We start from the raw sequence: 24,862 nt of genomic DNA, 5'->3' as shown, positions 1-24,862 counted from the left end.
TGTGATGAATGTGCATTTGCAGCTTGGAAAATATAATTCTTGTTGGCGGATCCTATAAACCCCTTGATTAAAACTTGTTTGCAACATGGTCTGATCATGAAGCAATGGCTTTGAACCCAGATTTGGCGATGCATAAACATGAATGCAGCAATGTTCTGACAAACGCCAAATCCCATGTCCCACAACATGCCCTGGCTGGGTTTTCACTCTTACTGTCGAGACTAATCCAATTATGTTTCGTGTATGTGTAAGACTAATTCTTGTAAGAAATTGTGCAGCCAACCAGGGTAATTTTGTTTACAGTAAAATGTTATTCAGTTGATGGTTCACTCTTCCAATAGACTTGCTAATTTCAATTCCCAATTACTGCTTGTTCAGGCTGCTATTATAAATTTCTTTCTGCTAAAAAAAAAGCCGTTAAAAAAAAGAAACAAAATTCAGAACAATGTCAATCATAAAGCAGAAAATTTTCTAGCATAAAACTGTTGAGACGATCTCGAAGCTCTGGAATTCAGCATGGTGGAGACACCTCCAATATTATCATGCAACAACATCCATAAATAGGAGCATGGAGCGTGAAGAAGTCCTTGGTCTCGCCATGATTCACAACCTAATTTGTCAACCTCCTGAAAAATTGACAAATACAACAGAAAAGGATTTCCATAAAAACATTATGTAAGGCGTTTTTTTGTTTGTGATAGGCAACATATATATAAGCCATGGGAGCCAAACCATGCTATATCTCACTCAACCCTAAAGATGATCCTTGCAGATGCAACAAAACAGAAACACAAACAATAAATAGTCCAAGCAGAATGTACCTCAAGACAAGATCACAAGACCAAGGTACATGGCTCCACAAAGAAACAAGAAAGAGATGAGCCCCCTGCAACGAGGTACATCGCTTTATAATTAGGAAGCAAAGCAATATAACATAAACACAGAATCATAGAACTAACCCTTCTAAGTTCAACAAGAACAGAGAAAAAAAAAAAAAAAACTTTTCAATTGGATAAAATGCTCACCAGATAACACCCCAACCTACACCATTACAAGGGCAAGGACAAACTTCCGCAAACTTCTCAGCATCACTAGAGTTAACTCTTCGGGATATCAGATCATCGTAGATATCTGCATCAGTAGATGCACATTGCAGGTCATTTGTGACTCCAGAAAAGATGGTTATATAAACTGAATTAATTGCTTTGTCTCCAAGACCATACCATAAACTGAAAATAAGCTGTTCATTACACCTGCAGTTTGCCAAAGAAGAGAGAGACAGCAATCCATTCATCATGAAGAAATGCGAAATGGAGCATTTCAGTGAGTGGAAAGGAAAGAAAATGATGAGGATAGTGTTACCGATGAACAGAATGATGTACCGCAGTATGCGGATTTCAGTTGTTTCTTGCAGAAGCCAAACTACAGCAATGAGTATAATGAACCCTGATGCCCGAAAATGTAAACGTGAGCATCATCTAAATATTATTGTGCAGCTTGTGTTATATTTTAGGAAGCAAGATACGTCCAGATCCTGAAAGAACGTACCAATGCAAAGTCCCCGGAGTGTCCACTGTTTAAATAACAGAACAGAAATATTCAAGCAGTCATACAAATATAACATGCCTGCATAGTCTGATTAACTACTAAAAACTTAGGTAAACATAGTCCAACCATGTTTTCCTTAACCTTGATTTGGTATAGGGCTTTGAGAAAGACCCTATTCCTACATTTTGTCAAGATTTGGCATCGAAAGCCATTTGATGTGACAAACTTGTTCTTTCATTTACTAAGAAAATTGAAAATAGTAATTGCATTTCAAAAGGAGTTCCAGTTCGTGAACTCCAGCATCTGTAGGTACAATTTGACACCAAAGTATAATACATCCTTGAGATTCATAAATACTTACATTTTTAGCTACAAAAAGTACAACAAGTAGAGCAAAAGCAAAACATCCAGCAGCAATTTTTGCAGTGAGAACATTTGTGGATGCAATTATCAAGACCATTCCCCAAAATGATGATCCGAGGTCTGGAATACCATAAAGAAACGACAAAACATCAATTCCAAGATATATTGATAACGTCAAGAATCATAAATAGCATGAATTTATATGTGGGATAATAGATGGATCAAATGAATGATGTTACACCCAAGTATGGCATCTGCATGATACTAGATTATGCTTCTTGCGTGAAAACTAGGAATGCATTGTGATGTGACATAGAAATTATCAGAGCAAAAAAGGAGCTACATCCAGCAGGCAAGATTAACCAATATATGCCACCGCGCGTTTGTGTGGTTCCACCTTCATCTGCATGAACCTGGATCCCCTCCACCTGCATTCCACAGAGTAAATCAGAAGAACTGCAACGGATCCCTGTCTAGGGTTGCTGAGGAGTTGATGGGGGAGAGCAGCTCAAGAAACCCCAAATGTAATTATAGCCACACTGATACGCATTGACATGCATAAAGACACTCAATAGAAACTATTGTTGTTACTTTTGTTCAAGTCTACTCCAGGGGTAGGCACCCAGTGGTAAAGGAAAGGGAACTATGGCTGTATATGGAAGCGCCCCAGTCAGATTCAGAGCACAAAGACCAAACATGTATTTACTCCACCCAAAATAGGCTTAACAAAGAAATGTAGTAACACCATTAATATGAAATCATCAACAGCTATTAGTAAGAATTAGGCATATAATCATCTATGTCAGACTTACTAACATGTCCTTTTTAAGGTAATGTATTAATTAGCATTTTCAGAGAAATACCACATAGCATATAAAGAAAACTAAACCAAGAAAAAAAGATTAATCATGAGTATGTTAGTTGTACAAGCTTTTTCTCTATGAACCAGAATGTGGAAGTGTGTTCCAAGAACTTATGAGTGGAAAGAATCCTAGTCAAGTCAACATGTCATTCCTCGACTTATTCAGCTAACTTGAAAGTAAAAACAGTGGCACAAATTGATGAAAAGGGAAACTAAACCAAAAATAACTCTCTCCCTCTGTCTGTCTGTTTCAATAAATAAATATAAAATGGAGGATATGTTTGTGTTTCAGTCTACACATTTTTTCCAAAATGAGTGCAAGCATTTTGCATTTCTCACTTGGAATACAAACTTTTCAGAATTTCAATAAATAATCTGATTTCTATTACTTTGTGAGTTTGGTTATGAAACCGTTTCACATCACCAAGTTATACAATTCAATGATATGGGATTCAAAAATAGGCAGACAAATTACCTTTTAGATAATTTTCATATGGGGACTACATTCAATCAACTGACATCAGACCAAAATCTTATGGCTCAGCTTCTAATTCCAAGTGTCAAGTTCAAATTAAGAAAAATGTACATATGCATTTTCTGAAAATAAAGATAAACATTCAAATCAGAAGCAAACAAACTATATTGCTTTACAGACTCCCATGTTTGGATTATGTTTGTGCAACTAAAATTCAAATAAAATAAGGTTCCTAAACTTTTTCCTTGTGTCACTCATGATTTATACACGAAAAGTTGAAGGGAGAAAAAGGCTGCTTACATGGCCACATGTTAGTTTGCAAGCGATGGCATGACTGGCTTCATGAAGAAATACAGTGACAAGCTTGAATGGTGTCAGCAATATTGTTCTCCATAGCTACATGAATTAAACAAGATTGAGAACTGCAGAATTGGTTTTCAGATAAAGCAGTACCAATAAGCATAGACGTGGCCAGCAAAAGATAAAACCTGAGAAGGGGGGAAAAAGTGGTTTGAAAAGGAAATGCTATTCTTGATTAATTCTCCCTTCTTGAACCCATCTCCAAGAATGTGATAATTCCATTTTGAAAGAGGGAAACTGACAGTCCATTTATTTGAACTTCAAAACATATGGCATATCTTCTGTTAAAATCACCAAGGACCTGATCTAATGGGAATTGGTAGACTTTGGTTGTACATTTCACCAGACACCCAGCTCCCATGAAATGCATGAATTCAAACTACCACAATTGGAGGCAGTTTTTGAGAACCTTCTATTTATATTCCAGTTGGAGGCTAGGGGTTTTGGTCTTTTTCTTGGAAAATTGAGCATTGCAGTTAAAAGTTGGGTTCTCAGCTTAAAATGGTGTGGAATGAACAAACATTATGATTTTGGTCAAATAAGGGTCAGCTCAACTAATTCGGGGCAATTTTGATCACTTTGAAGTATTTGGCAATCTATTGAAATTAAGGGTTGTTTAAGACAAAAGGAAGGATGGGGGGGGGGGGGGGGGGGGGGGGACTTCCAGAAAGATAATTTTGGAGGAAAATGAGGGCTTCAAAACACCTCCAAGTGAAAAACTTTTGGGTTGTTAAGTCTAAATTATCGTCATAAAGAATATGATTGGATTACCCTTAAGTTAAGTTAGCTTAAGACCATTTAAGCATCTAGGTCCAAAATTCAATGTACATACAAGAAATATTATATTTCAATTCACCGAACCCCGTGGAATTTCAACATGGATCTACAACTAAATATGTTGAAAAGCAATGCAAAAGAAAAAAAGAACAAGACTAGATGAAAATTAATAAGAAAAAAAAGTTAATCATTGATATGGTAGAAGAACCAAGACTACTAAAAAAGCAAACTAATGCTCAAGAGCCCAAAAGCCAATTTAGTTTCCAATTAAGAAAGAAATTAACTTTAACTTTCAAATCTCTCCGCAATTCAAATAGATCTCATGACTTGCTTCCGCCCCTTGAAAAATCTAACAGGAAAAGCTAAATTAGGCACATATTTAGATCATCCAAATTGGTAAAGGAACACAAAGAAGAACAGTACAAAAGCAAAGGGCACCCTAGATTCTGACAATGCATTCCTGTGAAGTACTGCCACAGCAGATAGCACACAACAAAACACATGAAGAAAGCAAAACAAACTTCTGGGCACACCCAGATTTTCAGAAACAGGTCATCTTCAGTGGGAAAAAGAGATCTGGCCCATGTCACACCACTCACCCAACTAGTCCCAACTGCTCCACTGCAGGCCATACTCCATAGATACTAATAATATTGACTTTATCCATGCCTTTGCTTAATGGGTATGCCTCAAAAATCAAATGCAGCCAATAATTGATTAAAAACAGAAGCACCCATGAAAGAAGGCATTACCGCGAGGATGACCACAGTGCATATGGAGATGGTGGTGAGAAACACCACCTGTTCATGATTGCAACACTTCTTCAGCTCCCAATTGGCCATATGATTCCCAGTGTCCCCAAAGGGTAGAGACCGGATATGATGGTTCAAACTTGGGTGTCCTGACGTATGGTGTACAGAGAGAGAATGAGAGAAGCTTCTCCTTCTCTCTCTTGTGGGAAAGTGAATGTGAAGAGAAGCGCCAGGTAGAATTACGTGTAGTATTTTCAGACTTTGACAGCTCAGAACTCCCAAGTTTGTCTGCCTGCCTGGGTCCCTACCCAATGCTCAGAAGGCATTACATAGTCAATGGATTTTCTTATTTTTGCCATTTTTAATATTTATAAAAAAAAATTAATAGTTATAAAAATAATTTAAGAATCATAGGCATAGCCATTGAAAAAATATTTTAAAATTTATGATAATTTAATAAAATACCAATTAGGAATTGGGAAATTGTGCTTTTGGATTTCTTCTTCTTCTTTTTTAAACTTTTATTCTAAGAAAATAATGTCACTTTTAGGCAAAAGGTGAAAAGTTGGATGTCCTCTTGCTTTGACCATAATGTATGGTGTCTAATTTTTAATCATTTAGGGCTGAGTTTGGTTGGAAAGGAATCAATTTATAAGACTCAAAATGGTTGAAAAATCTAGAAGTAGTAGGATTGAGAGAAAGAAGGGCATCTTATCTTGGGGGAATCCTTTATTTTATCTATGACCAAACAACCAATAAGATGTGAGTGGGTGTGGACTGTGGGGTATTTACAAAGAATTGACCTCATTTTATAGTCTACCACTGTTCATGTCCATGACTTCTTCTGTCCATGTTATCTGATATAAAATTTATTGTCACTCTACCAGGAACATTTTGGTTTAAGAATTGGAAGATGTTCCAGCAAGAGTTGGAAGTTCCGGATTTTTAAAAAAAATATATCATTTTTTTTAGCATTTATTAAGATATGATGGTTTTACAATTTATGATATAATACTTTTTAAGGTATCAATTCAAAGATTGGGTTCCTCCATAATAAATTTAGAAATATTTTTTTAAAATAATCATATTTTAAGAAATAATTTAAAATATGATTTTGAGTAAATAGATCAATCATAATATTACATGGCCAACTGCAACAACACAGAGAAAGGAAACATATATGAAGAAACCATCTATGAGTCACCTACCACTTGTCAATGAAGTAGTCATGGTATTATTTGAAACATTCTCATTTTCAAGAACAATGGAGGAGCCAGAATTTGATGTAGATGATTCATTTGTGTTTTCTCTGCTGCCCTGAAACCCTAGCCTTCCTGGAGGAGGCATGGTTACTGGATTATTCAAAAGCAGCATGAGTGCAGATGACATGGTCAGTCTTTCTTGCATGTTATCTTGGCAGCACAACAATCCAATATGAATGCATTTCTTTACTTCGTCTTCTGGGAATGAACCAATGGTTGTGTCAACAAGCTCCATCAACCTTCCCTGTCTTTCTAGTCTGCGTGTCTGCAACATTTTAACTCGATTAATCAGCAATGGAGATAGCCCAAGTGTGAAAGGGGAGAAAGGGTTGCATTTGCTTTGATATTTACCAGGTTTAGAAGCTCTCTTCTTTGATCATCTAGCTGCGGGTCGTAGTTCTTCCGACCACTTATAATTTCCAACATCAACACCCCAAAGCTGAAAACATCGATCTTTGTTGACATGAGACCTCTAATAGCATATTCAGGAGCCATGTACCCTCTACGAAAAAGGCATACATTCTTTATATCAGAGCATCATCATTAGTAATCTAAAAAACAGAATTAAGGCCATTCTAATAAGTCGTGTTTCTTTGAAGTTGCTATCTGTCATGTTCAATTGGAATGGGCTAGCAAGGTTGTATAGATATGATGTGAACATCGCAAAATGTAAACTCCATTTTTGGTACTTACACAGTTCCAGCTATTCGGCGAGTTCTAAGGTGGCTTTGCTCATCTGGGAAAAGCTTTGCCAATCCAAAATCTGATATCTTGGGGTTCATATGTTCATCTAGCAATATGTTACTTGTTTTGATGTCTCTGTGAATGATTCTGATTTGAGAATCTTCGTGAAGATAAAGAAGCCCTCGTGCTACTCCCACCATGATGTTGGAGCGCTTTTGCCAATCAAGGAGTGCACTCCTACTCTTATCTGTTTGAATGATTTAAGGACAAAAACATAATCATATCAGGATGGTGATAAATTTAGTTGCCAAGAAAACAGAGGAAAATTTGCTCTGTTTCTTGGCTATCAAACAGTGTAGTGATGAAGCACAATTGTAAAAACAAAATTTACCGAAGAGGAAGTAGTTGAGACTTTTGTTAGGCAGATACTCATAAACCAACATCTTTTCATCTCCTTGAGTGCAACAACCGAGCAGTTTGACCAGGTTCCGGTGCCTCATTTTCACCAAGACTTCCACTTCATTTGAGAATTCTTCCACTCCTTGCGTGGAACCAACCGTGAGTTTCTTCACTGCTATCTCTTCACCATTATGCATTCTCCCCTATGTATAAGCTTCAACATGTTAGGCATAAGCATCATTTAAATTAAAAACATTGTTATGAGGTCATTAAATCTTCTAAATCAAATGGGCCAGTGTGTTTCCCCTACAGAATTGATTCATTGAACCAATTAATAATTTAATCCCCAATGTCTAATTGAGGTCAATGCCTGGTTAAGAACAAACCAGTAAGCTATCTGCTCTTGGTCAATGAACCCAAATCGTCAAAAAAAATGGCTTCTATAAACCACAGTAGGTAGTGCTACACTTCATTGATTACTGTATATATCCTTGACCAGGTAATGATGATGGTAAATGAAGAAAAACTGACCAGTCAGGGACCTGCATCAATAATTAGTTTCAGGCAAGGCCGCATGAACATTGGATAAGAAGGTTAGACATTTTTGTTTACAAACTCACAATTGACAATTTCTATTAAAGAAATCAGCATCACAGGCCATGTAAAACAAGTGGTATCTTGGGACTTCTCCAATTATCTTGTGCTACAAGATTGGATTCAATCCTGTTGATTAAGGTTGGGGTGGTTTAAGAGTTAAGAACTGAAAAATCCCCAACTCAGAAAAGGAAGCACCACCATTAAAATCAGGCATGGATCTTTCAGTTGGACCAGTTGATTGGTCAAATTATTGGGAAAGCAACCAAGTCCCTTCAAGGATTTGATCTCTGATTTAAGAGTTTAAGAACAATCTTATACATTCTAAGAACCTCTACTAAAATGATCATCATGCAGTATAATTTTTGGACAATTAATTTAAAAAAACATCCTTCCTACTCAGCTTAGGTATCACTTTCGCAAGGAAGAGTTGAACTTTCTAAGTTTTGAAGAAAAATGCTATGATTACCTTATAAACGAAGCCAAATCCACCACCTCCAAGCCGATTAGCTGAAGAAAAATTATCAGTTGCAGCCACCAATGCCTCCATATCATATAAGAAATTTCTCATCCCTAGTCCCTCTCTTATGCTCTCTTCAGCATCTTCCTCATCTCCACTCCCTCTTCTTTGCCCTTTATTAGTCTTATGCCTTCCCTTCATAATCATCCACCCGGCTGCTACGACCAAAATAACTGTCCCAACCACTGCACCTGAAACTCCAATCACCATGCTGCTCCTTCCTCGTCTGCCAGTCTTAGGAGCTTCTTCAGCTTGAGTTTCTGAATCAGTTTTTGATGGCAAATTCAAAAGAATTTCTGGTGTATCAATGGACTGATTAAATATTGGATATCTATCAAACATTATGGAACAACTTGGCATACCACTCCAACATGCCCATTTGTTCCAACAATAAGTGTTCATTTCCTCGGTACAACTTACCAAACAACTGCTGCAACTTTCCCCGCTAAGGTCTGGGGTGCACTGGGCATATCCGTATACTTTTGTGGCTTCATTTACTCTACTCCATCCTACTGCGTATCGCCTCTTGGATACGGCATCCAGTGATGATAGGTTCTTCACCATGGCCAACAATGTTTGATAGTAAACATCTGAGCTTTGAGTTTCAAAATCAGTCCACAGTGAGAAGATGGGTGTGCGGTCAACAAGGGAGAGGAAGTCCATGAAAGAATAACGGATCATACACAAGTTGTACCATATCTGAGCTGTTTTCTGATACAGACAAACCTCAAGAATACCTGATGTAGCCGAATCAATGCATGCTTGGCACTCCATTGGAGTCTGGTCAGGCCTGCAGAAGCCTAGAGCTGTGACCGGCTCCGTCCCATTCGCAACAGTGGTGGTGTTGAAGCCTGTATGAGCTGTATATGTCCTTATATTGTTGAGAGCATGAGCAAGATTGGCTGCAAAAAGGGAATTGTTGGTGTATTTGTCGGCATCAACTCCGCATTCCTGGAATCGAGGGCTTTCATAGGCGCCAGTGAGGTTGACAGAGAAAAACACCAGAGCGAAAAAGATAGAAAGAAACATCTGTTGCAGTGTTAGTATGCGAATCATACTGAGGGTGGTAGACGAAAAAAAATGAAAGCTATAAATAGAACTCCTCATCCAGAGTTGTGTTGACTGAGCTTTTGTATTGTCAAAAAGAAACGCCAGTCAAATAAAAGAAATTGGTTGTCATGATTTTGGACTTTCAAAGTCTCAATAATGCATTGAACTAATCTATAACAATTGGAGATAAAACCGATACAAGAAAGCCCTATTGCCCTAATCATGAGCGATGGCTAACAGGAAAACCTCACTAAGATAGCCATTTTTGAAAGAACCATCTGAGGGCCAGAGAGGGTTGGAGAAACAACACTCAAAGAACACACTAGTACATATTTTTGTTTCTCTCATTCTTTGTAACCAATACACAGCCATTTCCCATGGTGATTGAATTTTAATTCATGAACACACCAATAGGTTTAAAAAATTCAAAATGAATCGCTAGTGTCCTCTGCTTCCCATGTACACTAGTTCAAGCAAATGATTATATTATATATTTTTTTTTTTATAAGTAAACAAGATATGCATTAGAAAAAGGCTAAAAGCCACAAAGTATACAGGGAGTATACAAGGCGACTAAAGCCTCAAAAAACTACAGGACCAAATGAAGACTACCTCCCCTTAAGTGGATGCTACCCACTCCAAAAAGCTTATAAGGGAGAGAGACTCCTCGCCTAAATACACTTTGACCCAGCTCCATAGGTTACAAACAAAAGAATTCTTTAGTTTCTGGATATTCAACACACCCCCCCTAAAAGCTAACCTATTCCTTTCCTTCCAAACCGTCCAAAAAATACACAACGGTATGGATTTCCAAACATTTTTCATTTTCTTCCCTACAAATGGGCCCCTCCAGGAAGTTAAGACCTCCTTTACAGTTTCTGGAAAGACCCATTTAACATCTACTAACCCAAAAATAATATCCCACAGAGCTCTAGTCACTATACAGTGTAAAAGAATATGATTTACATTCTCTTCTTCACAACCACACAAAAAGCAACAATTGGGGAGTTGCACCCCTCTTATCTAGAGCTTGTCCAGAGTGATCACCTTCCCCCACGTCGCCTCCTAAGCAAAAAAAACAACTTTAGTTGGCACCCTATCCACCCATATATTCCTTGAAGGAAAAGCTATGGCATTAGGGTTGTCCAACAGCCTATAAGCTTCCTTGACCCTGAATAGACCATTTCTTCCTCGCCTCCACATAACTGAATCTTCCTCCAAAGAAGGCCTATGACCCCTCAAGGTGTGGAGCAACTCCCCAACCATATCCAACTCCCAATCATTGAAGTCTCTCAAAAAGACTAGGTTCCAGTCTCCTTGACCAGAATTTTGGTCCCACATCTCCTCAATCGTTGCGTCCCTATGCGCGGCCAGGACAAAGAGATGATTGAAGCAATGGGACAACGGTGTATCAGTGCACCAAGTATCTTTCCAAAATTTGATTTTGGAGCCCTTCCCAACTAGAAACACCAGATTTTCCCAGCAAAATGATTATATTATAAATACAATGAATAATATTATAATTGATACTACAAACTTTTTACATAAATAGATGGAGCTCTGGTTCTTTACAGAAAGTATACGGAGGTCATCTTCCTTCATCTAGAGAAGAAATGGAGATGGAATTTCTGGAGTATTCCTCAACAAAACTACTACCAGCAGAAGCCTTGGTAATACCAGTGCTGGTACTAGTGGCATTAGTATTTGTGAAAGCTGAAGTGGTAGTCGTCCATCGTCCAGTTCGGCCTTGAATTCCAGGTTTTCCTGGTCTTGGCAAATTAAAGGAATCACTTGATAGCATAAGATGGACAGAGTTCATATCGGGTCTATCTGCAACACTTGCTTGACAACATAACAATCCCAGCTGAATGCACATTGCTGCCTCATCAGGATTACACTTGGCAAGGCTTGGGTCAACTAATTCTAATGCTTTCCCACCTTGGTAGAGCTTCCATGTCTGCAGAAAGTGAATGAAGGGAAATCAAGAGGCTTAGTCAAATCATGTGCAACTCAGAATACAACAGAACATGCAGACCAACTTTACTTCAAGATCAGAATCCTCAAATTAGATTTATTTATAAAAATACTCGGATTATATGAAATCAGTATAAGGCATTAATCATATTTTTATATAACTTGAGTGGGCATGTCAAAATGAAGGTTATGTGGTTCTAGTCTTGTTATGCAGTGCTGTAAGGGTTCCGTTTAATGAGTGCACATTCCCTTTCATGAATGCAATCAAATCAATTTCATGGTGACGAATTCAGGATTCACAACCATTCACTGCTGACGATATGTTTGGACAAAAATGTGACTTTGTTTAACTAGACTTATCATTTGGTAAACAACAAAAATGAAATTCCATCTATAATTTATTGGAGTGTTATGCAATGGACATATATCCAACCAACAATAGGATTGCTGCTGATAAATTGAAGGATTTGCTGAACCTTTTCAGGTAGGCAAGCAGAAAAATGTTTCATTAAGGATTGATGTGTTCTTTACAGGTAGTCACACTTTTTTGAGGGAGGTGGTTTACCAAATCCAGTTTTTTCCCCTGTTGTGAGATAGTGGGGTTAAGGTGATGCTGACAAAACTTACATAGCTCAAGAGGTCCGTCTTTTCTGCACTCAGATGTGAATTGTGATTCTTTCTCCCGCTCACAATCTCCAATACCAAAACCCCAAAACTGAATACATCCGTTTTAACAGACAAGTATCCATGTAGTGCGTACTCAGGAGCCATATAGCCACTGCATTCAACAAAAAGAGAGCTGCTTATTTTCATCTTCATCTTAGCTCTTCAACAATAAAGCTATTTAAAACATAATGATACCAACATGATATTGACTCACTTATTTGTAAAGAAACTACTAGAGAATAAGTTACAAAGAGGTGAAAAGAAGAAAGCACTCACTGAGTACCCGAAATCCTAAATGTATTTACATGTGTTTCATCCCCAGGAAAAAGCCTTGCCAAACCAAAATCTGAGATCTTTGGATTTAACTTTTCATCCAACAATATGTTACTAGCTTTAATATCTCGATGAATAATCCTTTCAGGGGCCTCTTCATGTAGGTAAAGAAGACCTCTCACCACACCCATAACTATTCGAAACCTCGTTGCCCAATCCAAGGATGCAGACTTTGTTTTATCTGAAAACATCATGTTCCAGGTCTAGTTTCATCATATAATATAGCTAATGTGCAATTTATATAATTCAGCTGCATATATAACTGCTAAGCAGGAAGATTTTTTACCAAAAAGGAAGCAGTCAAGACTCTTGTTTGGAAGATACTCATAGACCAGCATCTTCTCAGGTCCTTCTACACAACAGCCCAACAATGTGACCAAGTTCTTGTGCTGAATTTTCAATAACAATTTTACCTCATTAGTGAATTCTCTTACTCCCTGTCTTGAATCCAGTGAGAGCTTCTTCACAGCTATTTGTGTACCATTTGGCATCAATCCCTGTAAGAAAAAGGATAATGATCATTCCACATCAATTCACAATACGGTCTAGAAATACAAGATTTTATATTCCCTATAGTTTTTTCTGCTCAAGTGAGCTCCCGATCCTAGTTTTCTTTCCAAGTAAAAATGTCTGTATTGATGTGGCTAATTTTAAATGTCAATATCAATATGAATAAAAGGTTTTTCACAATGTCATTTGGCTTCCGAAGTAAGTTGGTTATGTTGTTTTGTCTTGGTATGTATTGTCATAATTAAATTACAAAACCTGACGGAGGGAGGTCTTAAATGTAAAGATAAATTCAGCACAGTGTCAGGGTAGTGTGACTACCTCCACATCAGGAGATCACTAAACAGAAATTCTAATGACCATATTAGAGGATAACTGGAAAACATGGCTTAACTAGAAAATCAAAATGCACGGGGTTATACTCAAAACAGAGAATCTAGAGAGGTAAAAATGTCAATGCATATATGAATTCCAGGGAACATCCCCTGATTCTAGATGTCCACCATGCCTGAATGTCGAAACTTGAGAAAGATGTTCCATGAAAATCCTCTCAAATACATTCCCTGTTTCCATCTACCTATCCAAACAAAGCATCACCTAAAATCATTTTCCATCATATGTACTAGATTTTCTTATCAACCAATTTTCATAGAAGAAACATCTTCAAGTATGATTCCCAATCCTCAGTGTGAAAGACCTCCAAATCCTTTTGCATTAATCAATATGAACTAAAAATTGGAGACAGACATACAGATGCCTTACAGTAAGTGTGCTTTTTTAAGATAACGCATGACTGAAATGGCTCATACTAATATCAACCTGAAGAGTTTTAGAGTCTCCACAACTCAAACGCATAAACCAAAACACGACCAGAAAAACAAGATCAACATAACTATGATTTGACTTACCATGATGCTGAATCTGGATTTGTTGTCAAAGATGATATTGTACTTCACAAATGAATCTTACTACACTAATTTGTAGATCCTTTTATAAGAAGTCTTATCATTTGACTATTGTTCTTTATTTTATGTGTCCAAATTTAATAGTTATACCATCATTAGCATTGTTTTTTATGGTAAAAATATATGAACAGTTATTATTATTATTATTATTATTATTTAATTTAATACTACTATTATTGTTATTATTACATAAGCTTCTTGTAAATCACATGCATTCATCACTAGTGTTATTTTTATGCACCCAATATCTAACATAAACTAAGATTTTTGGAATTGCAGTGTCTTTCCCATTTGTGAAACACATTTTAAGCCATATATAATGTCAGGTGGTGTGTTTGCAAGAGTCCAAGATAGAACTTATGTTTAAAGAGGTGATTAGGAGTTTGAGGAAGGTCATTTCTTGGAGTGGGAGTTTTGAGCAAAAGAGATTCAGCAGGTTGTTCAGTAATGTTTTAAGACAAGGCAGTTTTATTTGGGTGTTATCTGGGGTTTGTGGTCCACTTATGTGTACTTTGTGTACTTTGGTGCGCCCCTTTTGGTGTTTTAATATGATTTGCATTTACCTATCAAAAAAAAAAAGGCTCAGAGAGGTTAGGTTTGAAGATTTGGCAGCTTCATTTTGATTTTAGGGGTTCCTTGAATTTCGTGCTGGCAAAAGGAAGCTGAAAGCCCTTGAAAGAAATTTTTGGATGCTAGAATGGTGAGGTACCTGGGATGCAGGTATTCATAAGTCTTATCCCAAGGAGTGGCTTGGTTTTTAGCATAGGAAGGAGCAAGAGAAGGTGCTTTTGTTGGAAGGGGAGACCAGGAGGGCTTTGTTGGAGTAAGCATTTGGTGCTGTTGGGGGAGTTGACTTTGAAACAAAATCCTAGGTGTTTTGGCTCTAGGAAGAGAACAGAAACACTAAAATCTTCCATAGAATAGCTAATTCTCAGTAGCAGGAACTTGCAAGTTTTTTTAGCAGCTTTATTCTGATTCCGGGATAGAAGACGGAGGGATGAGGTGGCTTTTAGTTTCATTGAAGAGGCTAATAGAGGTGTTCATGGAAAAGTGTGTCTGCTGTGGCTGAGATTCTGGCAGCCCTTGCTGATCAGGGAGGGGATAAACCGTCCTGATGGCTCTACCATGGCATTTCACTGTAGTAGCTGGGGTATCGTTCAGGAAGACATGATGAATTTTTTACGTTACTTTCATGAGTTTGGTACTCTTGAGAGGTAGGATTAACAAGGTTGTCAAAAAAGTCAACTTTCACTCCCAAATTTTCCTAGTGAAACATGGATAAATGATTATTCAGTTGGTGAGAGCAAATGAACATTCCTCAGACAGACCAATGTGGCGGAGTGTGCATTAGGGGCCGTTTTTCATTTAAGTCTTATTGTAGAATTCTTTTTCTGGGAGCTTCCTTAAAGTTCTCTTGAAGGAGTTCTGGAGCTCAAGAGCTCCCTTGAAGCTTGTGCTGTCTGCAGAAAATTTTGACAATGATGAGAAGATTTCGCCTTCTGGTGAATTAAGGAAACAATAGATCACATTTTCATCCATTGTGAGAAGTTGAGATTGTGTCTTTTCTACCATTCTCTCTTTTTGGGATTGCCTGGGCATCAATAACATAGCCAGTTAATGGGAAGAGGCATTCCAAAGTTTGGAGGATGGCATTGTTATGCACATTATGGTGCATTTGGAAGAAGCAAAATAGGAGAATTTTCTGAGACTGTGACAGCTCAAATTATAAATTGAAAGATTCTTTTCTGAAAATGTTGTTTGGTTGGTCTAAAGCTTGTGGATTTGAATCCTTTCTTGTCGAATTTTGTTGATTGCAGGGGGCAGTCACGTTTGGGCCAGAATTGGCCTCTTGTTTTTAATCTTTCCATCCCTTTATATACTTCTTATCTACTTGTTGGAATCACCATTCATGGATTATTTAGAGTGTGTTTCACAGTGATTTTAGGAAGCGTTTTTAATCTTTTTAACACTTGAAATTTTTCATTCTTCAAGGATTAGAAATGATAGAAACACTTCCTAAAATCACTACCAAACACACTCTTACTTACCTACTTAGAAAAATCAAAGGTTGTATGAGCCAAATTATTATGATTGAAAATTTAACTTAGGAAGCATTGATTTGGTAAACAAGAGCAGCCATGTGCTGCCATATCATCCTTAAAAAACAAACCAAGAAAATCCAGAACAACCCCCTCAGAAAACAACTAAAAATTGGCAATCAACAAAAGCTTTTTGAAAACCACAACATTGTGATAGACATGTACCTAGAATTTTAGAAACTTTTAAGAGTCACTGGTTTATTCTTTTAACATATACCAATTGTTTTGAGATGGGCTGCAACTCAAGTGGATTGGTTGGATTGAAAATTCATCTAAGCCCAACTTAACCTCATCTCGGGTTGGAGATTTCAAACCAAGGACTCATTGGATTTTGTAAATAATTTTTTTTTTAATTTATATGCTTTACATCTATCACAACATCAGTGATATAACGGTATGAAAAATGCCACGTGACGAGCCTTCCCCTTAAATTAGACCTCGTCAGTTCCGGTAACTCAACCGGAACAGACCACCACAGAAACGAAGCCTGGGCGACAGGTGATACCCAAAATGGCCCTAAATGAACACTATATTCAAGAAACGTACCTTGTAGACAGGACCAAACCCACCATGCCCGAGCTCATTGAACTCGGAGAAGAAATTAGTGGCGACCTGGAGAGCGCGGAGGTCGAAGAACAGGTCGAAACTGTCGCCGTCGCTGGCAGCATCTGCTTCATCATCCCCGGCGCCGCCGCGGCCCTTCAGCCTCCTCTCCAGGCAAGAGCAGAGAAGAGAAAGGAAACCCATGGAGGCATCAATCGGAGGATTGAGGCCAATAAATTGGTGGAACCTTCGAGAATATCGTAATCCCGATACACACCTTCTTCGAACTGTAAGGCTTCGTATCAGAGACGACTGTGTGGAACGAGAGCTTCAAATGAAATGCTGTGTGGTTGCCCTTTCCTCTGATTTCTAGTAGTACTGCACATCCTTGACTTGGTTTCAACTCTCCATGGCTGTTTCGGGTCAACTCAGCTTTTCTGCACTTCCTACCGCTTTCACTACATTTTAATTTAATATTTTCTTTCATTTTTGGTAGCCCTCTTCTTCCTCATCCATCAACCAACTCTGTCCTTTTCATTTTTTTTTTTCAATTACTTCTTCCAATAATACTTGTTGTATTGTAATACATCGAAGACCTTTTCCTTCTCCTTAGGGCACTGGCATTATTGCCGTTTTTCCAATGGGTTGGTAGGCGGAGGTTGTGGTCTGCGAAATTAGCCCTCAAGCTAGCGACATATTTCCAACTAATTTATTATTTTAATATATTTTTCTGCACTACCACAACTCCACAACGTACAAATCATGGGATGCACAAGCTTCTGCCTATAATGATACAAGCAATCATTGACGTGGACATTATAACTCAACGGACCACAATTGTGTCCATAAAAACACGATCACTAAATTATAAATTTATACGAATATAACGATGAAAGTTTAGGGAATATTTTATGTTAAGAACGGTTAAATTTCTTATCATTTAGGAGATGACAGGTAGACCTAAAAATAATATAAGAATTAAAAAATATTAAATAAAAATTTAGTGCAACAACAATCATGGTCGGATGTTTTTACTTTATTAATAATATATTGTAATTTTATACTTCTTTTTTCCAAGGATAATATTAAAAATTTAAATATCTCGGTTAAACGGGTTTAAATTTGAGCACATGGAAAGTGCCACCAGGCTATTTGGAGAAGCCTAGGTAAAAACAAAGACAACGTAGAAAGGGGACAAATAGCAAGACCTCAGATACATTGAAAGCGTGAAAAAAGTATCACAATTTTCGGCTAAGTCAAACACAAGCTGTAGCCAGAAAATTCAATGATTTAAACTAACCTCGATCTTATTGCTCAGTCCATTCTGCCGTGTTGAATGAGAGATTAGGTGAAATTCAGGTGACCTTAGGAAAATGAACCGTTGATAAATGAAAGGGAAAAAGGTCATTTAAGAATAAATACACGATTTTGATGGTAATAGCAATATATACAGTTTAATTATATTGATTAATAGCAATATATTATTTTTAATTAAATAGAAAAAATGTAAATATAAATATATATTGGATTTAACTTGATTAATTTATATTTTTTATATAATCAGATCAGATGTTATAGTGGGGCCAGATAATTAATACTATATTTATTAAAATATCATGCGATGTGGTGCCAGGGGTGACACGCTTTCAAGAAGAGACCTGGGCTCTAGTGGTCAATTCTAGAATGCCAAATGGCTCAAGCAAACCGCATGAGGTCCAATCGTACTTCATACCTTAATTATGTTCACATCTGACTCCGCGTTTCTTGCATGAAGTTTTTATCCTTTTTCCTCTATTCAAATATGTTCAAGGCCTTTTGAATACATGTCTAAATATCAAATCAAGTCTAGTTCTCGCCAACGTGTTTTGCTTTTTATTAAATTTTTGACGAAATAAAAAAATTTACATATTTGACTCTTTTTTTAATTCTAAAAAATGATATACCCATTTTTTTTAATATTTAATAAAAATATAATATTAAAATACTTATTTATTTTTAAATAAATGAATAAAACAAACACCATCTTAATTTTATAATTTATTGACTTTGTTTTTTTTGGTTATGAATTAAGAGCCGGTCAATCAAGCCACTTTGATTTTGAATATATGATTTTGAATTTGACATTGTTAAAAAAAATAGATGGATGAAGTCTCTTGAAATCATTTTCAACCATTGATATTTCGTGCCCTTTTTTTTTATTGAATTTGAAAAAATAAAATTCAAATTGCTGTTTTCATATTTTGCTTTTTTTAAATTTAATTATTCCAAAGTGAAGATAATGGATTTGACGTGGTATTCTCAAATTTGACTTTTTTAATAAAGAAGAAAATGATTTAAAAAATAATTATTTAATTAAAAGGGTATTTGAAAATTCAAAAGTTGTATTTTCCTTCACTTTCTAACTTATTCAAATTAAAATTTTTCTAATGAAATCATAGGATTCATAGTTCGGGTCTCCGCAAAGCCGTAAGACGATACATGGGTGCTGACGCTGCCGAATACCAGAATGTCAATGAAATTTTCATTGATTGACAAGTGTCACAAGTCCCTCTCAATCAATCCCATTTTTAAAATACCCAAATATAAATATAATATTTGATAAGAAAGGCCTATATATGCAAAAATAATTAAATAAAGTGATTAATAGCGTCTTATGGGAATTTGGAAAAGTCATGTTTGGTAGCATTGAAAAGTCAGGAAAGTGATGGTTGGTCGTATAGAAAGGTAACGAAACAGCTGGATATGCATTTCACTTGCCCCGTGCACAAAAAACGAAAATGAAAGAAGGCCATGAACCATTTGTCACGTAAAATCTCGTTGATTTTCAAAACATTTCCACCTGAAAAATACGACCAACATGTAAGAAAAAATAAATTTAAAATTAATAAATTATTTCATACATTGTTTTAAATCTATTTTATTTATCTTTTATTTGTTATGTAAATAACTAAATATTAAATAATTTTAAAATGTATATAATTTTAATTAATTTTAATTATATTTGATTTTTTTTCTTATTTTTATGTTAAAATCAAATATAAAAAAATCATTTTTTTAATATTTTTTTTCTTTTCTTGACATTATCCGAAAACCAAATATAATCTTCATCCTTTTACTTTTTCTGTTTGTATTTCCCCTCTTTTAATCACTTTAAATCCGTCGATACATTAATATTTGTAATAACAAAACATTTTATAAGAGATCCAGTTTATTTTCAATAAAGAACTTCTGAAATCCTTAATAATCTTAAATGTTCAACACTTCAAGATTTCAAATGGTATCAGAGTCATGTTTTGCTTGAGAAACAAGTGGTGTTACGAGTTGGAACAGGCCGTTCTTCCAGATCTCTTAGGTCTAATGATAGTTCTGCATCTTTATCATATAATTCTACATATACATCACTTGCACAAAATATTGTTAATAGTCAATAAATAAATATAGCACAAATAGAAAATCAATTACATAATGCACAAAATATTGTTAATAGTCAAGAAATAAATATAGCATAAATAGAAAATCAATTACATAATTGGTCAATTACTCACATGAAAATTAATACAATATATCAAGAAGGAAATTTCGAAATTAGTCAAAATTATTCAATTAAAACCGAAGAAAAAACTATATCTCTTAATCAAAATTTAGAAAGTTTTCAATTATTGAGTCAAAACACTATTAATCATCATATGAATAAATTTAATTATATTCATATAGGATTAATTCAAGTAGCCATAAAATATTCATGTTTTTGTTTGTTTAAGAGGTGCTAGGTCAACAAGATTTACTGATTCCGTCCTTAGCATGATTGATTCAAACCTTGCCAATGGTCCCATTTATTTTAATTGTTTTTCAAACTTTTCCATGAATATAAATGACCCAAGCATTATTTCAAGTTTAACCTCAAACATTAAAACCAAAAATATGAATTTTGTAGAAGAAGCTCAAACTATAGCAATAATTTATAAGATATATTATAAAGTCATGACAACTCAATTAAATCCTAGAGCTATATGTCAATCTGTCAAATAAAACATTATTATTACAATATAATCCTAATAATACTCAATCTTTTGTTCCTAAAAAATTAAAATGGAATGAAATTACTCAAGGAGGTCAATGGGAATTAAAAGATTTAATTATTCCAAAACCAATTAAACCTTTAACAACTCTTTAAAAAATTATACAACATACAGATGGTACTATTCAAGTAGAATTTAGTTCAATTTCTAAATATTCATTTAATCAAGATTTTATATCTGCAAGACCTTTTACTTCAAATCTTAGTCTAAATGGTGTTGATTTTACTCAAAAAATTATGATGGTTGGTCGTATAGAAAGGTAACGAAAGAGCTAGATATGCATTTCACTTGCTCCATGCACAAAAAACAAAACAAAAAAGAAAATAAAAAATAAATTTAAAATTAATAAATTATTTCATACATTGTTTTAAATTTATTTTATTTATCTTTTATTTGTTATGTAAATAATTAAATATTAAATAATTTTAAAATATATATAATTTTAATTATATTTGATTTTTTATCTTATTTTTATGTCAAAATCAAATATAAGAAAATCATTTTTTTAATATTTTTTTTCTTTTCTTGACATTATCCGAAACCAAATATAACCTTCATCTTTTTATTTTTTATTACTTATACTATAATAAAATCCTTATAAAATAATACCTTCGTACCAAATGAAATGATTATCTTAACAAGTTATTAATTAATTAATAAATAAATATTTATTAATTTTGGAAAAACTTTACGTTCCTACTTTATAATAATAACTTATAAATCAAAAAAATAATCGATAAGGTAAAAAACTAATACCTAGAAATTCAAAAAGACTCTAAAGAAAATAGTCATTAATTATAGAATATAGAAATAGTTTTAAGATAAGAATATAGAATAAATAGTTAAATTAAGAAAAGTGAAAGTTGTAAAAAGTTACTTGATACTGTATCATAATTTTTTTTTACTATTTTTTATGTACTTTATTGATTATTGACTTATATTTCTTTGGGCCTTTAAGAAATTCTAAAAAAAGTATTGTTCTGTGTATTTAATAAGATTATTAATAAAATATCGAATGGGGACTAAATAATTTTATTATTCAAATGGGGTTATTAATTTATTGAATATTTATTTATGGAAATTTTTTACTATGTTATGGTGAGAAATTATCAACTTAAAAGATTTTAATGAATTTTCTTTTAGTTGAAATCAAAATTTTGATTAATTTCATATTTTGACGATAAACAAAAATAGATTTAGATTGGAATATTATATTTAGGTAATAAAAAAATACATAAAAAAACAACCTAGCTAAACCAAGATTAGACAAGATTTAGATCAGACAAGACTAGTCTTGCTAAACCAACCCTAGCCAAGGCTATTGAATGGTCAAATGAACTTTTAGGCTAAACATGGTTCGGCCACACCACCTAGAACGTTTGTCTATGTGGGGACAACTCGACCAGATTGGGCCTCACCAACCTAGATCGGCCAAAGTTGGGCCTAGCTTGATGGTCACTGTTTATAACCACCCCGTGGGCCTAACCCTGGAATTCACATTGAACAATTAGAGCCATGATTCAATCGACCAGCCTAAACCGAAAGAATGAACACATGAGCTAGAATCTCGTCATATTCAGAAATAGATAGTAATCACGATTGAATTCCAGCCCTTGATGAAAAAAAATGAAAAAAAGTTACCATAATTGAATGTAGTCCAAGAGCATGACATCACTGATAAATAGAAGTCATCCTCCAAGTCACTAATCAAATGCAATGAGATAATGCTGGTTGTTGAAAATTTTGATGGAAAGTGGAAAAAGAAAAAAAATAGGCAGAAAAAGTAAAAAAAAAAAAAAAAAAGTTACAATAGATAAATTATATTTATTTGTTACTTCAAATTCATTTTATTTATTTTAACACACCAATATAAATATTAAATAAATTTATAATTATATTTAATTTTATTTCATTTTTTTTTATAAAATAACCAAACATAAAAAAATCATTTTTCTTAATATTCTTTTTATTTCCTTCGTACTTTTTGATAACTAAACATAATTTAAAAGAATTAACATACAAAAAAAAAAAAAACATTCGTCAACGCTACAAAATTTACCAATGGACCTATTGAAGAGTTTAATACAAGTTTAAGATCTTGGTAAAAAACTTATATAGATAATGAAACTCTCGATTTGATGTTGAAGTTTAATGAAAGTAGATGTAGGTCGAATTGTATTGAATAAATTGTTTGTAGATATTTTTATCTTATCCATTTTGCTTACATTTATAAGAGACATAAATTTCTAATTCTTCAAATTACATTTATTGTGATTAAGGGTTGTTAGCTCAAGGGTTCTCCTAATCAGGTTTTGATGATAACAAACAATGGTTAAGTGACTAATTGGTTTAATGTTTAAGAATCTCAGGTATAAAACTCAAAAATTCATCAAATGACCAAATGAATACAAGATCAAGACGCTTGGAAGACTTGTGATCATAGGAAACTAATGTAAGATGAATGCATGAGTGCACTTAGGATTTTCATACGTTTCATGCATCTTTAAAAACTCGGTTTATTATTTAAAATGTCGATTTCATTAAAACCCGAGTTTTTAACTAATGTACATTAGGCAAAATGTTTCAAAATTGGCTTAATAATTTACCTAAAGACCTTGCTTAAGTGGTAGGAAAGAAATGAATAAAAAAATAGGTTTTTTGGGCCAAAAAGGCTCAACCGATCGAGGCTATGGCCAACCGGTCAATCGATTGAGGAATCGGTCGACCGGTTGTGGTCGTCCGGTTGAGGACCGGTCAAGGAATGTCAAAAACCTTCTCTCTCTCCTAGTAGCCTTCTCTTCCCGATCGAGGTCCAGTTGAGGCAACGGTAACTTGTCATGCATTAAATGCTCCAACGGCTAGTGAACCGGTTGACCCCTAACTTGACCGGACGAGGTTACCTTTTGCTGTTTTTGACTCCTGACCTTAGAAACCTATAAATTGAGAGCTCCACTTCATTTATTGACAAGAGAATACTTGCATTCAAAGCCTACCTGTCTGTTCTTGATCAAAAAGCTCTCATTTCTTTCATAGTGCATTAAATCACTACTTGCATATCTTTTAGTGCACTCTTGTTTGTTATCCTAACTTTGTCTTGTATTTGAGTCATCTTTAAGTTAGGTTGAGTGATTATAACTTGTAACAATCTGAGTGTTAAAGCTTTTAAGAAGGTTGAATCTTGAAGAGGTTGTGTAAGAGTCCATTGAAGGCGGAATCCAAGTGTAAGAAGATTGGAAACTTGGTTGAAGTTTCAAGTTAGTGAAACCCTCACTCGGTTAGGAGGTTGAGGAAAGTGGGCATAGGCAAGGAAGTGCCGAACCACTATAAACCCGAGTTTGAATTCTCTAAACTCTATCTCTTTACTTTGCTTATATTTTGTTTAAATTTGTTGTGATTGAAAAGATTTTAAAAACTCAAACATAGCCTTTGTTTTCTTAAGGGTGTCTGACAAAATTTATTACTTATTACTTAATGACTTTAAACTAAATTATACTCAGGTAGTTGATTTAAAAATTATTACTTAAAATTTATTTTAAGTTTGATAAAAATAATTTAAAATTTATTCAAAATTATAAAATTGATATATTTATCATCATAAATTATAACTAGGAAAAAAAAATCAAACAACAATGGAAGTCATGGAATAACAAAAAATATTATAAAGGTAACAAATGAGAATAACAAGATAAAATAAAAATGTGAACTTAATAATAAATTAATTATTTTTACTTATTATTTAAAATTGTTTTTAACTTTAAGTCATATCATTACTATACATATTTAAAGTGCGTTTGACCATGATTATAGGAAGTGTTTTTAATATTTTTAATACTTAAATGATGAAAATTTTAAAGTGTTATAAATGTTATAAATACTTTTTAAAATCACTACCGAACGCACTCATAATTTAGTTAATAACTTAAATTAAGTTATTAAGTTGGTTTATTATATGCCCACTAAATCTATTTTTTTTTAAATTTTACTTTTTATATCTTCATGTACACTTCTACATTTAAATAATTATCTATTTCTTATAAAATATTAATTTTT

The 24,862-nt window shown here is 34.5% G+C and overlaps 3 protein-coding genes across 4 annotated transcripts; all 3 read right to left on the bottom strand.

Moving 5' to 3' along the window:
* Window positions 1-325: 325 nt before the first annotated feature.
* LOC100247427 (uncharacterized) lies at window positions 326-5,385 on the bottom strand. 2 transcript variants are annotated; one of them, XM_002278435.5, is made up of 10 exons: window positions 5,138-5,385; window positions 3,549-3,644; window positions 2,255-2,339; window positions 1,910-2,031; window positions 1,549-1,573; window positions 1,363-1,446; window positions 1,224-1,253; window positions 1,026-1,131; window positions 822-886; window positions 326-626 (listed from the first exon to the last, which is right to left on the bottom strand). In XM_002278435.5, the coding sequence occupies exons 1-9, from the start codon at window positions 5,225-5,227 to the stop codon at window positions 823-825; spliced, it is 702 nt and encodes a 233-aa protein (XP_002278471.1). In that variant the 5' UTR covers window positions 5,228-5,385; the 3' UTR covers window positions 326-626; window position 822. The 2 variants fall into 2 exon arrangements, with proteins under 2 accessions (XP_002278471.1, XP_010663610.1); XM_010665308.3 differs by lacking the exon at window positions 5,138-5,385 and adding an exon at window positions 4,985-5,131.
* Window positions 5,386-6,249: 864 nt separating this feature from the next.
* On the bottom strand, window positions 6,250-10,014 carry LOC132252807 (cysteine-rich receptor-like protein kinase 19). Its single transcript, XM_059734085.1, has 5 exons — window positions 8,546-10,014; window positions 7,475-7,685; window positions 7,093-7,330; window positions 6,751-6,901; window positions 6,250-6,664 (listed from the first exon to the last, which is right to left on the bottom strand). Exons 1-5 carry the CDS (start codon window positions 9,701-9,703, stop codon window positions 6,338-6,340), a joined length of 2,085 nt encoding a protein of 694 aa, XP_059590068.1. The 5' UTR covers window positions 9,704-10,014; the 3' UTR covers window positions 6,250-6,337.
* A 1,106-nt stretch (window positions 10,015-11,120) lies between these two features.
* Window positions 11,121-17,387, bottom strand: LOC100254237 (cysteine-rich receptor-like protein kinase 8). The gene is made up of 5 exons (XM_010665586.3): window positions 16,737-17,387; window positions 12,906-13,116; window positions 12,563-12,800; window positions 12,248-12,398; window positions 11,121-11,603 (listed from the first exon to the last, which is right to left on the bottom strand). Exons 1-5 carry the CDS (start codon window positions 16,935-16,937, stop codon window positions 11,235-11,237), a joined length of 1,170 nt encoding a protein of 389 aa, XP_010663888.3. The 5' UTR covers window positions 16,938-17,387; the 3' UTR covers window positions 11,121-11,234.
* Between the last annotated feature and the right edge of the window lie 7,475 nt (window positions 17,388-24,862).

This window comes from Vitis vinifera, chromosome 17 (assembly GCF_030704535.1).
Source record: "Vitis vinifera cultivar Pinot Noir 40024 chromosome 17, ASM3070453v1".
Classification (NCBI taxonomy): Eukaryota; Viridiplantae; Streptophyta; class Magnoliopsida; order Vitales; family Vitaceae; genus Vitis; species Vitis vinifera.
The sequence above is the reverse complement of the archived record's forward strand: the minus strand, read 5'-3'. Positions and strand labels throughout refer to the sequence as shown.

Coding starts and splice junctions, on each gene's coding strand:
- LOC100254237 (XM_010665586.3), bottom strand. CDS start 16,937: ATGGGTTTCCTTTCTCTTCTCTGCTCTTGCCTGGAGAGGAGGCTGAAG. Junction 13,117..16,736: donor GGTTTGGTCCTGTCTACAAG/GTACGTTTCTTG, acceptor TTTTTCTTACAG/GGATTGATGCCAAATGGTAC. Junction 12,801..12,905: donor TCTTGACTGCTTCCTTTTTG/GTAAAAAATCTT, acceptor TGATGTTTTCAG/ATAAAACAAAGTCTGCATCC.
- LOC132252807 (XM_059734085.1), bottom strand. CDS start 9,703: ATGAGGAGTTCTATTTATAGCTTTCATTTTTTTTCGTCTACCACCCTC. Junction 7,686..8,545: donor GATTTGGCTTCGTTTATAAG/GTAATCATAGCA, acceptor GCTTATACATAG/GGGAGAATGCATAATGGTGA. Junction 7,331..7,474: donor TCTCAACTACTTCCTCTTCG/GTAAATTTTGTT, acceptor TCATTCAAACAG/ATAAGAGTAGGAGTGCACTC.
- LOC100247427 (XM_002278435.5), bottom strand. CDS start 5,227: ATGGCCAATTGGGAGCTGAAGAAGTGTTGCAATCATGAACAGGTGGTG. Junction 1,254..1,362: donor GTACATCATTCTGTTCATCG/GTAACACTATCC, acceptor GGCAAACTGCAG/GTGTAATGAACAGCTTATTT. Junction 887..1,025: donor GTAGGTTGGGGTGTTATCTG/GTGAGCATTTTA, acceptor ACCTCGTTGCAG/GGGGCTCATCTCTTTCTTGT.